The sequence below is a fragment of the Macaca nemestrina genome, chromosome 8 (assembly GCF_043159975.1).
Source record: "Macaca nemestrina isolate mMacNem1 chromosome 8, mMacNem.hap1, whole genome shotgun sequence".
NCBI lineage: Eukaryota > Metazoa > Chordata > Mammalia > Primates > Cercopithecidae > Macaca > Macaca nemestrina.
Genome location: NC_092132.1, coordinates 90,501,881 through 90,519,552, shown reverse-complemented (window position 1 = coordinate 90,519,552; position 17,672 = coordinate 90,501,881). Strand labels below are relative to the sequence as shown.

At 39.0% G+C, this 17,672-nt stretch overlaps 1 protein-coding gene across 3 annotated transcripts in view; it reads left to right on the top strand.

Moving 5' to 3' along the window:
* Positions 1 to 17,672, top strand: part of LOC105482286 (RP1 axonemal microtubule associated) — a 328,970-nt gene that overhangs the window by 298,787 nt on the left and 12,511 nt on the right. For all 3 annotated transcript variants that reach the window (XM_071068238.1, XM_071068237.1, XM_071068236.1), the window contains 2 exons: positions 5,671 to 5,825; positions 9,955 to 10,033. In XM_071068238.1, coding sequence (XP_070924339.1) covers positions 5,671 to 5,825; positions 9,955 to 10,033 — 234 coding nt within the window. The remainder of the gene's footprint in view (positions 1 to 5,670; positions 5,826 to 9,954; positions 10,034 to 17,672) is intronic.

The window sequence follows — 17,672 nt, the reverse complement described above, 5'->3', positions numbered from 1 at the left end:
GGACTATCACACTGATCTCAGCCATTCCATGCTTCTCTTAGCAGCAGGGGTGAGAGCTGATGAGGGCACTATGTTGCCTTTCCCACACTCCTCTTGGCTGCTTGGACAACAGGATGCTGCCTCAGGGCTGCCCCCGAGATCCAACCCTCAGCCTCTGCTGGTGCATTGCTCAGGCCAAATCAGAGACACCAGGGAAGGAGGGAAGGAGGCAGAGGGGAGGGAGGGAGATGGAAAAGAGACTTTTTTCTCCAAATTCTTGTAAAAAAAGAGAGAGATTTGTTCAAAAACTCTTACAATGAGTAGTCACATCTTTCACAAGTGATATCTCTCCTAAGATTCTTTCAGTCTGTTTCAGAAATCAGTGGACTTTTTGTTTTAGGCCTTATTCAGAACTGTCTTCCCCCAAGAAATAAATGTCAGTCCCAGGAGGCCCCAGGGCCCTCAGGGCAAGAAAGAAAAATGTAGGGAAGAAAAGTCTCAGCTACGATCTCATAATAGTATCCTGATATGTTTACCAGAATGATGGTGATAATAACGATCTTTTGACAGATGAAATTCCAGTTCTGAATGGTAGAAAGCAGGGCTTTGTTTTGGTTGCGTTCATTTTAGATTGTGCAATCCTTCCACTGGCTCTCTGAGAGGAGGTCATCCAGGCCACAGGCATCAAGCACAGTAGCTGCTGACTCGTGAGCTGTACTCGGTCACCTCTGGGCTCTGGGAGCCCCTCTACTCTCTTGGTGGATTGCTGACAGATATCACAGGCCCTTGGCTTTATCCAACCTGCTGCTATTCATTAAGCTGTCATGGTTCTTCACACTTTCCTGCTACCACTGTCCCTGTTTCCCAGCTCAGGCTCTGGGGCAGTGTGTGTGGGATCCACTTTTTGGGGACAGCTAAGTTGCCCACACTCTTCAGGGCTAGTCCCCAGAGCAGTGTGGGGCTCTGAGTAGAGAACTGCAGAATGAATCAAACAGCTGCTGCTTCTCTTCCCTGCAGGTCCCCTCTCACTTCTATTACTTCTGTGTCTTTGGCCTCTAGTCCTGTAAAATATATATATAGCTTTTGTTTTGTTTTAATCTGCTCTTAATTTTAGAAAAATTTCCCACAACATGAAAATACATGTGATTTCTCTCTCTCCCTCCTCTCCTGTCCCTTCTCCCTCCTGTTGCAGTTTTGCACTCATTTCTCCCTGCCCCACCTATGTGTGGGCTCAGATATCTGGCGCAGGCATCCTTGGCAATCATCTCGGGCAGCACAAGTGCCTGAGTCAGGAGCTGAGGCAGCAGGTGGAGCTTAGGAGTCTCTGTCAATTTCCACCTGCTTCTGCACTTTCCTCTGAGCCCCAAGACTCATGGGCTCCTTGGCTTCTAAGGAATGCCTCCTCCTATCCTGTTCTTCCCGGGGCCTGAGGACAAGGTCCTGGTGGAGTGCTTTGTAGGAGTGGTAAGGAGAGATAAACTGCAGCTGTCTGGTTGTTGGTGTGTCCCGATCATCCTCTGTCCCTGCCTGGTGTGGATTGGGCCGAACGATACAACTGCAGAAGACACAGATGCTGTCTGGTTTAAGGCTCTTCTCCCATACACACTGCTGGATGGAGACTCCTGTACCATCACAGAAATATGAACTCACAGCCAAAATAATGTAATCTCTGTATAGTACAACTGTGTCAAAAGTAAATAAAGAGACTGGATCACGACGCAGTGGTATTATAGCAAAGGAACTAAAAATTTGAAGACTTATAATGAACGTATTTAAAGAGATAAAAAAAGTTTAGTGATGAAGAACAGTTATTTCCCAAGATGATTTTTTAAAAATATTTTTTAATTTTTTTGAGATGGAGTCTCACTCAGTCACCGAGGCTAGAGTGCAGTGGCACAATCTCGGCTCACTGCAACCTCTGCCTCCTGGGTTCAAGCTATTTTCCTACCTCAGCCTCCCGAGTAGCTGGGATTACAGGCGCCCGCCACCACACCCTGCAAATTTTTGCATTTTTAGTAGAGATGGGGTTTCATCATGTTGGCCAGGCTGGTCTTAAACGCCTGACCTCAAGTAATCTGCCCACCTTGGCCTCCCAAAGTGCTGGGATTACAGGTGTGAGCCACCACACCCGGCCTGGGATGATATTTTAGAGAAGCTTCCTAATGACTGATAAGCTCTCAGACCAGTGACACTAAGCCAAGTCAACCATTCTTGGGTGTGGCAAGGCTGCCCATCAAGCAGGCAGAAGTTAGGGAATGCCAACACCTGGAACTCTGAAGGAGGCTACAGTGCACCTGTGCATTCTTATATAAATTAAAAAAACAAAACAAAACAAAAAACACAGAAGTACATTGTATTTTCTGTTTTTTGTTTTTTACTGGTTCGACAATCAACCAGGAGACCAAGCAGCTGAATTCATTCATTGCAGTAAAATTGGACTGGAAAAAAAAAATTAAGTTGTTGTGCTTGGACAAATTTTTTGCACATCCCTCTCCCAGACTTCTAGTGAAAAATCATATCATCCCCCTTCTCCAGCCATGTGACATTTTAAATATATCCTTATGACTAAGCAATTATATGTCCCCATGAAAAGCAAGCATATTAAAAAAAAAAATTCTGTGCTTGCTGCAGTAAGCAGAGACTGAAGAATCCAGGGATAAAGGATACTATTTATGGAGCTGTTAATGCTTGGAGTTGAGGTTGATAAATCATCATTAACAAACACTTAGCAAAAATTTGGGCCTACGAAGATGTTTGAAAATAAACCTGCAGGTGAAGATTTTGAAAGATTTTTGTACCACTAATAAGATCATATAAATTTTATTTATGTAGTCGTACATTTATAAGCCCAAATAATGAATAAGTTAAAGAAATCAGACATTAAACATGCTGAGCTTTGATAATACATGTGTTTGCCTTCCTTGACAGATGGGGGAATTGTTAAAATGGTAATAAATAATAAAAAATATAAGGATGAGAGTGTTGAAGATAACGACATTGCAAACAAAAGTGAAAAAATAGTGAAAATACATAGTGTAGCTGTCAATTGAATTGGGTGACAATTGTGGCAAATAGGAAGAAAAGCATTTTATGCTATGCTTCTGGCTTTGTCATGTAAGGTTTTCATAAGCACTTGAAGTTAGTGGCTAATTGTCAGAAAGGAAAATTTAACATCAAGCATGGTAAAAAAGAACATTAAAAAAATTTGGCAGAAATGTCCAACATATATGGATAACCAACAACAAATCTACTTTTTCAAATACTTTTAGCTAAATGACAGTGATAGATGCAGTAATAGCCACTTCTAAAAAATGGTGCTTTAAGAAGATTATCTGTAGCCTGAATGACAGGTATCAGTAATACCTGTCTTTAAATATATTCAGGTAAAATGATCTCCATTCTGGAAAACACTGACATCTTGAAATCTATCCTCGTATTTGTCAAGTATTCGAGCTAATTTTAAATTCTCTTCTGACATATTTTAGACTTATCATTGAGCTCCCCCGGGAGTTCATCTCCTTGTATGTATCCTTCTCTTGAGTTCAGATAATTTGTCAGCCTTGTACATTTTACAATAGAATGAATATTTGTTAGCTAGGGCATATGGCTGGGCTTTTAAATCAACAACACTGAGCGTTGACTTTTCATGCCCAAGGAGAAGGACTGAAGAAAGGAGCTGATAAAATCTTTGCTTACTCAGACTTGTTTGCAACACCTGATATTTCAGGGTGTGTCTAAGTGACATGTTAACTAAGCATTATTGAAGTTCTCTCTTGGAGTTAAGTTAGATAAAGAAGAATTTCATATTGCCTTAAAGATCAAGAAAAAAAATTCTGAAGTTAGAAATTATTGTTATGAATTTAGCATTAAAAAAGAATTTACATGCTTTTGTTGTACTGCTATAGCAAATGCTTAGTGAATCATATTATGTAGTATAGTGAAAACAAAATCAATGTTACAGATTCCAGCAAAAATGTCTGTTTCTCCAGGCGGGGTGGGCAGAATTGTGTTTTGTTTATCTCCCAACTTAAACTATGTAACTCTTTTTAACTTGGTTTGAGAATAAAACTTAGTGCTCCACTATGATAACAACCTTGTTCTAAATTTCTGGTACATTTTCTTTCTTTGAATTATTTAGACGGCAAGCACGCACGTGTGTGTGCGCGCGCGCGCATGCGCACACGTGCATGCATGCTTTTTGAGGTACATATGAGGTGCATATAACCTAATCAATTGGAGCAGCTTCTGGGGACACTGTGTTGAGAAGTATCTGAGGCTATGTGCAGGTTAGCAGGAAGCTGCATGATTTCATTAGGGATGTGTGATGGTTGAGGAAGGGCTGAGTGTTGCTTTTTGTGCTGTCAATATGTGGTTTGTGTTCTAAACGCTTTTTTATGTATACTTTCAAACACCTTCAACTATTCATTTAATTGTCTTACTTTGTATCTGTTTTAATATTTTAACATCTCCCTTTAAAAAAAATCATAAGCAAGTTCACTCTTCATTTGAAATTTAAAAGATTTCTCAGTGAACAGAAGCCTGATTTCTCTATATAAAGACATCAAATCATGCTGGTCCTCACAAGCATCATACTTGTTTTCATGAAGAATTCTAGGAGAAGCTTTCACTTAATTCAGTCCAGGCAATTCCACAGGTTATAAGACCAGCTCTTCTCTATAGGTTGTTTTAAAGATTTCTTTGGTTGTCCTAAATTCATGAGAAGTGTTCTAATTTTCTGTTTACACTCAGCTGGGTTTCACTCTGGGGTATTTTTGAATATGTAAGACTGCACAAAGAAACTGATGTATCTTCTCTGCTTATACCATTTCCCAATATACCACATTTGTCTTTATAAAGGTCAGGCATGATGGAAACAGCCCATGTTTCTCACTTACCTTGTTTCCTTACTTGTTGGATTTTCATGTCTGAGTTCTTCAGAAAATGTTAATGTGAATTTCTATAAATGAAACTGCTCAATTGCACAAAGCATGATTTATAAAGAGTTCTAAGATCTTGGAATAAAAAGTACCCATCGTATCCCAGATATTACTCTTACTAGTAATATCAGCAAGAACAATCTCTTTCCTAACTATTGACTTCTATCAATGTCTCAGAAATTGCCCTAATTCTAAGGTCAAATATAGTGGATTATAATTTGCTGGTACCTTACTGGACTTTTAAAAATACATATATTTACATTTGCATCTCTCTGGGATCTTTGTTATTTTTTCTCTGTCAACAGGGCTATTAAAAAATCTCCATTATTAGAATAATCTCCAAGAAGTAGCAGCATGAGTGACCAGCTGTGATTAGAACAGCCAAACTTCAGGGGGAAAAATGGCCGCTTTCATCTAATTAAGAGAGAGGAGAGTTTTTGTTTTTTTAAAAATACAACTTCTCATAATAACTGTGAAAGTGCAGTGGTTAATGAAAGTACATCATTGCTAACAATAATTATTTTGAAACAGTAGTTCTGGGAATAGCTGAGAGTCTGTATGAGTGAGGTAAACATTAAGTAGCTGAAAGTATGTTTGAAAGGGGGTACATAGAAGAAGAGCTGGGGCCAAGTACCATAGAGAAACTCACATACACTAGATGAGAAAACATTCTGATTTCTTTGTAGAATATCTAGCTACATTCAAAGAGATAAATAAAAATGAGAAAGATAATATCAGATTTCTTACATTTCAGTGGTGCTTTATGAGATTCGCATATATACTGGCACAATGCTAGGTGCAGAAACAGAGTCTAATGTATTTATCAACCTCATCGGTACCAGAGGAGATTCAGGAAAACGGAGACTTCATCAGTCCAAAAACAATGAAATCAAGTTTCAACGTGGACAGGTAACAGAAACAGGTTTTCATCTGTTTTTACTGACTATCCTTCCTTTAATTTATTTAACAAAAAGACACGCAAACAGAAAATATCTGAGATGCTCAGTTGATTCCTGTGAGGAATTCAGGGAGGTGTGCATGTTATTGTTCTGGAGTTGAGTAGAGGATGGGACTTAACCCAACAAACGAAATATTCTACTTCCAGATAGGGCAGACTCAGCTATAACAAAATGGGCATCCTGCTGAGAACAACTAGAAACATTTGATAAAACATCTTTTAAACTGGTTTTAAAGGTATGAGAGAGCTACCCAGGCAGTTAGGGCTTGAGGGCCCAAGATCCTGGAGAGAAAGAAAGTGCAGAGGAGAACTTGGTATCAGCATGGCTTTCCAACATTTGTAAGGGGAAGCTTGGAATCAATAAGCCAGTCAAAAAGTAGCAGTGGAGCAGTGGAGAGTCTGAGATGCTGTTCAGAGATTTAGGAGGCCTCCTGGGGCTGGGATTTCTCACTTGAACAGTGGCAACCTTAGTGTGAGTCCTCTCAAAGCAGAGCAGGGACACGTCCTGCAACTCGTCATTGAGAGCAGTGATCCCAGGAAGTAGCAGTGAAGGAAAGCAGAGAGTGAAAGAGGAAAAGAGGAAGAGTCAGTAGAAGTGTGCATTCTAGAAGTCACTGCTGTTGGCAGCAGGGACTGGATCACTCTAGGACCAGAGCCACCAGACTGGCCACCAGGAGCAGCAGTGACAGGAGCAGCCTTGGGGGACAGTAACTCATGTCTTATGGCCATGCACAGACAAACTCCATCTCTGCCATTGTGGTTACTCCATCCATGGCCCGTGGCCCATTGCACCACAGGCATTGAGGTGGCCAAGGCAAGACTTCTAAATAAAAAATTATAAAATATTATTGGAAAAAAAATTAAAACATAGCTACATGGGAAGCTGAGATAGGACAATTGCTTGAGCCTAGCCCAACTTAGCAAGACCTCATCTCTAAAAAAAGATAAGAGAGAGAGAAAGAGAAGGAAAGAAAGAAAGAGAAAGGAAGGAAGGAAGGAAAAGAAAGAAAAAGAAAGAAAGAAAAGAAGGAAAGAAAGAAAGAGAAAGAAAGGGAGAGAAAGAGAAAGAAAGGTGGAAAGAAAGAGAAAAGAAAAGAAAAGAGAGAAGAAAAGAAAAAGAAATATACTATGTTCAGGGACTCAGTATTATAAAGTTCTTATTGCTGTCTAATTGATCTGCAATTTTTATGTAATATCAATCAAAATCTCAGGAACTCTTTTAAAACAGAAATTGGCAATCTAATTATAAAATTTATGTGGAAATGCAGCCAAATACATCTAAAATAATGTTGAAAAAGAAAAACTAAGCGGAGGAATTACAGTACCAGGTATCAAGACTTATAAAATTATGGTAATTAAGACAGCATCAATTTGTACAAAGAAAGTCAAATATAGCAGAGAAACAGAAGAGAGTCCAGAAACAGATCCACACATCCTAATGTGCAGCATCAGTGAAAGCATTGAAAAATTTCAACAAATTTTTTAAATTGGATATTGTTACAGAAAAAAAAATCACAACTCCTATTTTACATCAAATCCCCAAATCAGTTTTATGTAACTTTATGTCTAAATGTGAAAGGTAAAGCAATTAAACATCTAGAAGATATGATGCAAGAAAATCCTCATAATCTAGGGGGTTGACTAGGACTTTAAAAGTGTTTAATTGTGGGCCGCGCACAGTGGTTCATGCCTGTAATCCCAGCACTTTGGGAGGCCGAGGTGGGTGGATCATTTGAGATCAGCAGTTCGAGACCAGCCTGGTCAACATGGTGAAAACCCACCTTTACTAAAAATACGAAAATTAGCCTGGCATGGTGGCGGGCACCTGTAGTCCCACTTACTCAGGAGGCTGAGGCAGGAGAATCAGGAGGCTGAACCTGGGAACTGGAGGTTGCATTGAGCCAAGAAAGCACCACTGCACTCCAGCCTGGGTGACAGAGCAAGACTCTGTCTCAAAAAAAAAAAAAAAAAAAAAAAAAAAAAAAAAAATTTGTGGTAAAATACACATAACATAAAATTTATTTTTAAACAATTTTTAAGTATAATGTTCTTAAAGTGTAAGTATAATGGTTTAAGTACATTCACATTATTGTGTAAGCATTACTACCATCCATCTCCAGAACTCTTTTCATTTTGCGAAACTGAAACTCAGTATTCATTAAACAACTCTCTATTCTTCCGTCCTCCAGCCCTTGGCAACCACCATTCTACTTTATGTCTCTATGAGTTGAGTACTCTAGGTACCTCATATAAGTGGAATCATACAGTATTTTCTTTTTGTGACTAACTTCACTTAGCATAATATCCTCAAATTTCATGCATGTTGTAGCATGTGACAGGATTTATTTCCTTTGCAAGGCTGAGTAGTATTTCATTGTGTTGTTCATGCATGTTGTAGCATGTGACAGGGCATCTTTCCTTTGAAAGGCTGAATAATGTTTGAAAACATTTCCTGTTTTGTTTATCCATTCACTCCACCATGGACACGTGGGTTGCTTCTGCCTTTTAGCTATTGTGAATGATGTCGCTATGAACATGAGTAGACAGTTATAAACTAAAACTTTAAAGACAAATCATAAAGCATAAAGGGGAAAAAGATAAATTATACTATTTTAGTATTAAAGATTTCTGTTCCTCAAGATACCATTAAGAGAGTAAAAAGGGAAGGCACACGGTGGGAGAAGATCCTGTAGAAACATACCGACGAAAGACTTGTTTGCGGACTGTGTATAAAAAAACCACAGAGCAACAAGAAAAAGACTGAAAACCCCATTTAAAACATGGGCATGACACTTGAATATGTGCTCTGCAAATCAGGGTATCCAAATCACCAACAAACATAAAAAGCCTCCCCAGCCTTATTAATAATCAGGAAGAGTCCATGAAAACCACAGTGAAGTGTTACTGTGCATGATCAGATGGTTAAACTTAAAAAGAATAACAATAAATATTGACTCACCCGTGGAGCACTTTGAACTCTCATATGCTTCACATACGGAGTGCATATTAGTATAAACATTTTTAAAAAGCGAGACTTACTATACACACACACACACACACCCATAACCCAGCTGTTTCCCAACAGAAATATATGCAGATATCATGAAAAGACACGTATTGGAATGTTCCGAGCAGCACTATTCTAGGAATAATGTTTGTCTGTAAATAGTAGAGTGGATGAATAATTTGGAGTAATATTCAGTAATGAAAATGAACAAGATGCTGCTGAGCAAAATGGGACAGTTGAATCTCACGCTGAGTGACACAAGCCAGGTGGAGCAAGAACGCACTGTAGGATTCTGTTGATATATGGTCCCAAACAAGGCAAAACCAATTAAAAGTGCTAAACGTCAGGATAAGGGATATCGTTTGGGGAGACGGTGACTGAGAGAGGCATGTCGGGGTCTTGGGTGCTGCTAAGGCTCTGTTACATGGATGTGTTTGCTGAGTGTGCATTTGTAATTTGTACACCTGTATCTATTTCATAGTTTATTTTAAAACATACGTATATTTCAATATGTAGTTTATTTAAAAGTAAAAGATACTAAGAAATAGAACAATGTGGAAAGCACCAGTTCTGATGATAGCCTCCTGGGTCTGAGACTTGGCTCCTTACCCACTAGGTATTGACCTGGGACAAGTAGCTTAACTCTAGGTGCCTCGGTCTCTTCAACTGTGAAATGAGGAGGTGAGTAGTACTGACCTCATGGGCTGTTCTGAAGATTCAATGAGTTAATATGTCAAAAATACTTGGGAGAGTTTGGCACTTACTCATATAGTATGGATTATGAGCTGTTATTATTGGTAATAGTAGATTTAAAATAAATCTCCTAATTACATTCTAAAAATCTTTTTTACTAGACTCTGTGATTTAGGAGAGCAAGAATTATATTCTACATGTTTTTGTGTCTCTCACAAAGCATAGTGTAGAACTTTGCACATAAAATAGTGGTAATTTTTATAGTAGTAGTAAGAATATTATATAGTATTGTAACAATATAGTATCAATAGTAATACTATTTTTTTTCTAGAGAAAGGAAATATCCTAATGGTCACTGAGTTTATTTCTTTATTGTGCAGGTTGATATTTTTTCCATTAAGGCCGTATCTCTCGGAAAATTGAAGAAAGTTCTGATTAGTCATGATGGGACAGGTCCAGGTAAGATTTAGTTTATGGTAAGAAGTTTATTTTGCAAATTTATGAAAAATTGTATAAAAAGTAGGTTGAAAGAACAGAAAAATGTACAGTTCATATAAAATTCAGATAAGAAAATAATCCTATTTTATATTATAGTTAATGTAAACATATGAAGTTATATTTATATAATTTACATTATATTATAATTATATTTGTATATTATAATTATAATATATTTATATAATATATATTTATGTCATAAATTTACATTCAATATATTTTTATAAATATTTAATGTAAATTTATGATATATATTTATATTAGGTATATTTACATTAAATATAATGTAAGGTTATAAATGGTCAGTAATTAAATTATATAGTTACCATTTATTGACTGAACATTAAATTATATACATTTACATTAAATATATTTAATGTAAATTTATGAAGTTTTGTCAGGTTGAGTTTATTACATGACTTATACAAGCACACGATTATATTATGCAGGACATTTCCTAGAAAGACAAAAGCTTTAGTGTGTGCGTACGTGCGTGCGTGCGTGTGTGTGTGTGATCCCTAGAGCTCCTAGGCATTCTTCACAGTTGCATGTCTGTCGTGTCTGTCCCTGTGTTTCTCTGGGTTCCTTATCCCACACTTTTCAGCAGACCAATCACTTGAGCACCATCCCTGATCCAACCTTTCCCTCCGTGTCTTCTCCCCAGGCACAGCTATCAACCAAGCCCTGTCAATTCCACTCCATTCGTATCTTTCCTACTGGCTCCCTTAGCACTATTAAATTCAAACTTCAGTTCTACTGCTAAAATGTAACTCTATATTATAACTTATATCATAGTACTGAAACCATTGATCACATTGATTTCCATATTCGTTTTTTCTTTCTGCTAGATTTTGAGTTTTTTAAAGGCTAGAATTATGTAATATTTATCTTTATTTTCCTAGTGTCTAGTATTGTGCCTGACAGTATAGTTTAATTAGTGACCATTCATGAATGAACATATTTAAATCAGTGAAATGATTTTCAGTAAAACTCTTTAATATGAATGGGAAGACCTTAAAGTGGCCATAGTGGCAGAAACCAAATGGAGCAGAAGCAGAAAAGGTGAGGTAGCCGTGAAAAGAAAGAAAATAGACACATAGTTCAATGAGTTCAGGATCGTATAGAGGAAATTATAGGAAAAGGCAGAAGTAAGAAATCGAATAGAGGAAGGAACGACATAATATGCTTCCTTCTATACATGGTGTCACTGCAGAGTGGTGTCACTGTAGAGTGGTGTTTCTGTAAGGTGGTGTCACTGTAGAGCAGTGCCACTGTAGAGTGATGTTACTGCAGAGTGATGCCACTGTAGAACATTGTCACTGTAGAGCAGTGTCACTGTAGACTGGTGTCACTGTAGAGCTGTGTCACTGTAGAGTGATGTTACTGCAGAGCAATGTCACTGTGGAACATTGTCACTGGAGAGCACTGTCACTGTAGAGTAGTGTTGCTGTAGAGCTGTGTCACTGTTAAAGCAGTGTCCGTAGGCTGGTATCACTGCAGAGTGCTCTCACTGTGGAGCGGTGTCACTGTAGAGTGGCGTTTCTGTAAGGTGGTGTCACTGTGGAGCGGTGTCACTGTAGAGTGGCGTTTCTGTAAGGTGGTGTCACTGTGGAGCGGTGTCACTGTAGAGTGGCGTTTCTGTAAGGTGGTGTCACTGTGGAGCGGTGTCACTGTAGAGTGGCGTTTCTGTAAGGTGGTGTCACTGTGGAGCGGTGTCACTGTAGAGTGGCGTTTCTGTAAGGTGGTGTCACTGTGGAGCGGTGTCACTGTAGAGTGGCGTTTCTGTAAGGTGGTGTCACTGTGGAACGGTGTCACTGTAGAGTGGCGTTTCTGTAAGGTGGTGTCACTGTGGAGCAGTGTCACTGTACAGCAGTGCCAGTGTAGAGCAATGTTACTGTACAGTGATGTCACTGTGGAATGTTGTCACTGTAGAGCAGTGTCACTGTAGATTGATGTGACTGTAGAGCAGTGCTGCTATAGAACAGTGTTGCTGTAGAGTGATGTCACTGTAGAGTGACGTTACTGTAGAAGAGTGTCACCATAGAGTGGCTTCACTGCAGAATGGCATCAGTGCACAGCCATGGCACTGTAGAGCAGTGTCACTGTAGACTGTGTCACTGTAGAGTGGTATCATTGTAGAGCAGTGTCACCATAGAGCAGGATCACTGCAGAGGGGTGTCATTATAGAGTTGTGTCACTGCAGAGTGGTGTCACTGTAGGGTAGTATCACTGTAGAGCGGTGTCACTGTGGAGTGTTGTCACTGTCGAGTGGTATCACTGTAGGTGGTGTCGCTGTAGTGCAGTGTCACTGTGGAGCAGTACTGTCACCGTCGAGGGGTGTCACTGTAGGGTGGTGTCGCTGTAGTGCAGTGTCACTGTGGAGCAGCATTGTCACTGTAGAGGGGTGTCACTGTAGGGTGGTGTCACTACAGAGTGATATCACTATAGGTGGTGTCACTGTGGAGTGTTGTCTCTGTGGATCAATGTCACTATAGGTGGTGTCACTGTAGGGTGGTGTCCCTGTGGAGTGTGTCACTGTGGAGCATTGTCACTACAGAGTGGTATCACTGTAGGTGGTGTCAGTGCAGGGTGGTGTCACTGTAGGTGGTGTCACTGTAGGGTGGTGTCACTGTAGCAGTGTCACTGTGGAGCGTTGTCACTATGGAGTGGTATCACTATAGGTGGAGTCACTGTAGGACATTGCTGTAGAGAAAACTGCCACCACAACATCAGGGCAATCACTATTGCAGGCAGAGGAAGGAGAATTAGGCATTTATTTGAAGAGGTAGGCAGGACATTTGATGGGGATGATATTATAACCAAGGTTGTTTGATACAAAGAATAAAAATGACAGAAGGAAGAAGGAAAGGGACATTGTGATTTTAAACATGTTTGCATGGCTAATTTACTCATACAGAAATGGCTTTGATGGAGGGAGCAACAAACTTCCAAAATACTGATTTTTTTTTTTTTTGAAGGAAACATTCATTAACAAAAAACATGCAGGTATGGGAAGGACAATAGTGAGATTCTCAAGTTATTTTTTTTCTTTCCGTTTTTAAGAAGAAGCCACATACAGTATTATTCTTTTAACCCAAATACTGTTATGTCTAGGGTTATCTAACCACAAACGGAATACATAGAAAGCTTCAGTAAAGACTCAAATTCGTAGCAAATTTGTAGAGCTGCAGAACTTTTAGGAATTATCTGAGTATCTTAAATAAAATAGACCCCTGGGCCCACCCCAGAGGTTCTGCCTGAGTGGGTACCAAGTAATCAGAAGTATATGTGCTTTTCTGTTTATCGCTTGCAACACAAGCACCTCCAGGGGTCCTGATTCCAGAGGTCCTCAGACTGCATCCCCAGGGTTCTTTGTTGAGGGACTGCAGGATGCCAGTCCCCGGCTGGATGCAAATGTCAGTGAGATGCATGGGGTGTCTGTGCTCACAGGCAGGGCCTATGGTGACAAACACATATGAAATACTTACATTAAGTTAGAATGGAGTATGATAAATATTTGAAAATAACCTTCACAGTGCTATTGTCCATTTGGCAAAGGGACCTGGAAGAACATAAAAACCTTCACAGGAGAAGAAGAAAATGTGGTAGGTAGGCTGGGGGTGAGGGCCAGGTTTTGGCTGGATATTTGGACATTTAGATGGGCTTCTCTGACTGGTGGGATTAGGGTATTTGAAATTCAGTTAAGGAACTCAGTTAAGGCAAGTTAAAAGTAATTTTAAAGTTAACATGATTTTAAAGTTCTTTAATGAAACTCTCCTTCCTACATTCTGAATACTCTTTCCACTAAAATAAAAATATGCCATAATACAGTATCTAGGTTATATTCTTTTCCCATCTTTTCTTTTCAAACTGTGTGTTATTTGGAGTCTGATAACCCACTATCTAACATAAGCCTGAACATTACCCATACCGGTGGTTCTACCTGTGTTCACCTCTTCCACAAAGTATCCGTCCTGATTTTTAAATTTTTTCATGATTTTAAAAACCTGTGCTTTAAAGAAAGGCTTTACTAATCATGTGGGGATACTTGAAAACACTGATAGGTTCTGTGCCCTCTAAAAGTTGTGATGTGCCATATGCCATCTTTTGAGACACGATTTTTTTGACTCAACGTTGTTTCCAAGATCTATCCACTTTCATGTGTAGTGCAATAGTTGATTTTCACCACTGTGTAATATTCTATTGCATAACACATAGTTAATCTGTCCATCTCTTGTTAATACATGGTTGTGTTGTTTGCAGTTTGACTGTTACAAGCAAGCTGAAATAAACATTCTTTTTTTGCATTTTTTTGAGATGGAATCTCACTCTGTTGCCCAGGCTGGAGTACAGTGGTGTGATCTCGGCTTACTGCAACCTCCATCTCCTGGGTTCAAGCAATGCTCCTGCCTCAGCCTCTCGAGTGACTTGGACTACAGGCTCATGCCACCACGCCCAGCTAATTTTTTGTATTTTTAGTAGAGACGGGGTTTCACCGTGTTGGCCAGGCTGGTCTCAAACTCCTGACCTCAGGTGATCTACTCGCCTTGGCCTCTAAAAGTTCTGGGATTTCAGGCATGAGCCACCGTGCCCAGTCTGAAAGAAACTTTCTAATGCACAGAAGCAAGAGTTCTTCTAGGAGGGTGGTTCTCAACTGGGAGCAAATTTGCCCCCTAGGGACATTTGACAATGTCTGGAGACTGTTTTGGTTGTCACAGCTGGTAGGTGTTATTACCAGCACCTAGTGGGTAGAGGCCTGAGATGCTGCTAAGCATTTTACCACACACAAGACAGTCCCACAACAAAGAATTATCAGGCCCCAAATGTCAGCAGAACTGAGGCTAAGAAACCTCAGGTTCTAAGGTAAATCCATGGAAGTCAGTTGCTAGGTAGGTCAAAGGATATGATCAAATCTGGCTCTCTAAGATAAACTACTTGTTTCAAAAGTGATTCTACTAAGTTTTTCTCTTATCTACAGTATATAAGAATTTCTATTGCGTCATATATTCGCCAACACCTGGTACACTTAATTTTTGCCTTTATTTTACGTAAGTTGGTATAAAATAGTATTCTCTTTGGCCCTAATTTGCATTACCCTGATTTCTAAGAACAGTGAGCATTCTTTCTTCTTTTTCTTATCCTTAACTGAATTTCTTTATCTGTGGAAATATATGTTCTTGTCCATAATATTCCGGGTAAAGGCAAAGGTCTTCTAATAAAAAGTGATTTACAAAAAAGATTTTTAAAAGATAGCAGCGTATTCCACACACAGGTAACAGCCCCAAAGAGATAGCCATTCCCAGCCAGCCATCAGGGACCAGGTCCTGCCACCTTGCTATTCTTCCATCACCTAAGTCTCCTCTCCTCTGTGTGGTCAGAGCTGGTTACAGCACATGGAAAAGAGGGAAAGTCCCCTGCAACAGTGTCTTTTGAGTATGGGAGATGGCAGCTGCGCATATGACTTCTGGCCACATTTCATTCCTGAGAACCTAGTCACATAGTGCATCTGTGGCTGCGGAGACATCTGGGAGATGTGGATCTCTCGCATTGCAGAAATGCCAAGCAAAGGAGAGCAATTAGCAGTGACTGGCACCATGTCTTCTCTAGTTATTGTTGTATTTTGATGACTGAAATTCTTAATTTTAAAGTAGTTTAAGAGTTTAGTGTAATTTTTAAATTATCTACATATTTTGTGTCTTATTTAAGAAAGTCTTCTCTACCACTAGAGTATTCCAAATGGATATTTTTATGTATATGTGTGCACAATCATGTGCTGTATAACCATGTTTCGGTTAACGTGGACCACATATGTGATGGTAGTCCCATAAGATTGGAGTTGAAAAATTCCTATTACCTAGTAACATCACTGCCGTTGCAATATTGTGGTGAAACACATTACCTTTTCTGTGTTTAGATACACGTATACTTACCATTGTGTGACGGTTGCCTACAGTATTTAGTACAGTAACATGCTGAACAGGTTATAGCCTAGGAGGATAGGCTATGCCATATCACCCAGGTGTGTAGTAGGTGATACCATCTAGGTTTGTGTAAGTGCTCACAAAGTTTGCACAATAATGAAACCGCCTAATGATGCCTTTCTCAGAATGTGTCCCTGATATTAATGACTACAAGTTTATACATCCACATACATATATTTTAAGTCTTGTTGTTAAAATTTAAAATTTTACTCCATCTGTAATTGATTTCTATGTATGATATGAGGATGGAATCAACTTACATTCTTTTCCATATGGATCACCAATTGTATTACCACTGTGTATTGAGTACTTCATCTTCACTTGAGAGCTCTACAAAGTCATCTTTATTTTATACAAGGAGTCATTGTTTTGCATACAATCTATATACACACATTTCAGTTGCAATGATTTACTTAACACAAGTCCCCAAACAGCATAGTTCAAATTTCAGCTACCATGCTCTAGTAACTGCAATCGCATAAGTACAAACTTTGCTGCTAGCTTTTTAGTCTGCAAATCACTATGTGGATAACAGATGCACATTCTCATCAGCAACCAGTCACATCACTTCTTCCAATGTCTGTCTGTTGGTACTGGGTCATGGTGCATTTGTTATCAGTATATGCCTAGACAGCAAAGTGTATAGTTGTGTTGCTTCCTTGTTTACCAATAATGAATCCGTGTGACAGTTTATAACAATATATAATTGAAAGATGAAAGTGCATCAAAGAAATGAAAAGTGGCAATGCTGGAAGTGAAGTCCAAATCTAACATAAATGGAGTTATATACAAAATTTACCACTATGAAAGTGTTGACATTGCCACCATTTGAGAGACTTTAGATTCGCAGTAAGAGGAAATTAATGAGGGGAATTGATGCCCATGGACGAGGAAGGTGGTGGTGACAAAAAGGACGAAGGTGTTGATAAAAACTTCCCTTAAAGGAATTCTGATATATTTTATGACGTTGAAAACACAAAGAAAAAAAATATTGTAAGCTGATCCAAATTTAGGAGTTTAATAATTTGCTAAGATGCAAAAGATGCTTCCTCTGTATTATAAATTATATGATGAGAAAAAGAAGGCAAGCACCAAACAATTCCTAAGTTTTTTCTTAGAAAAAAATAAAACATTTTAATTTTCAGTGTTTCCAATGTTTTAAATTATAGTGCATTAAATATTAGTGTTGCTACTTTACATTTTTGTAGCAATTTTAGGTTCACAGTAAAGATTTTTTTGATGTTTTGAAAAAATGTTTAAAGATCATCAAACAGTCATAAGTTTTCCCTGTTGATTATTAAGAAGGCTTGCATAGTTTCAGCTTGCAGTTCTTGTTTCTTTTTTTTTTTTTAATTTATTTATTATTATTATTATACTTTAAGTTGTAGGGTACATGTGCATAACGTGCAGGTTTGTTACATATGTATACTTGTGCCATGCTGGTGTGCTGCACCCATCAACTCGTCATTTACATCAGGTATAACTCCCAATGCAATCCCTCCCCCCTCCCCCCTCCCCATGACAGGCTCCTGTGTGTGATGTTCCCCTTCCTGAGTCCAAGTGATCTCAATGTTCAGTTCCCACCTATGAGTGAGAACATGCAGTGTTTGGTTTTCTGT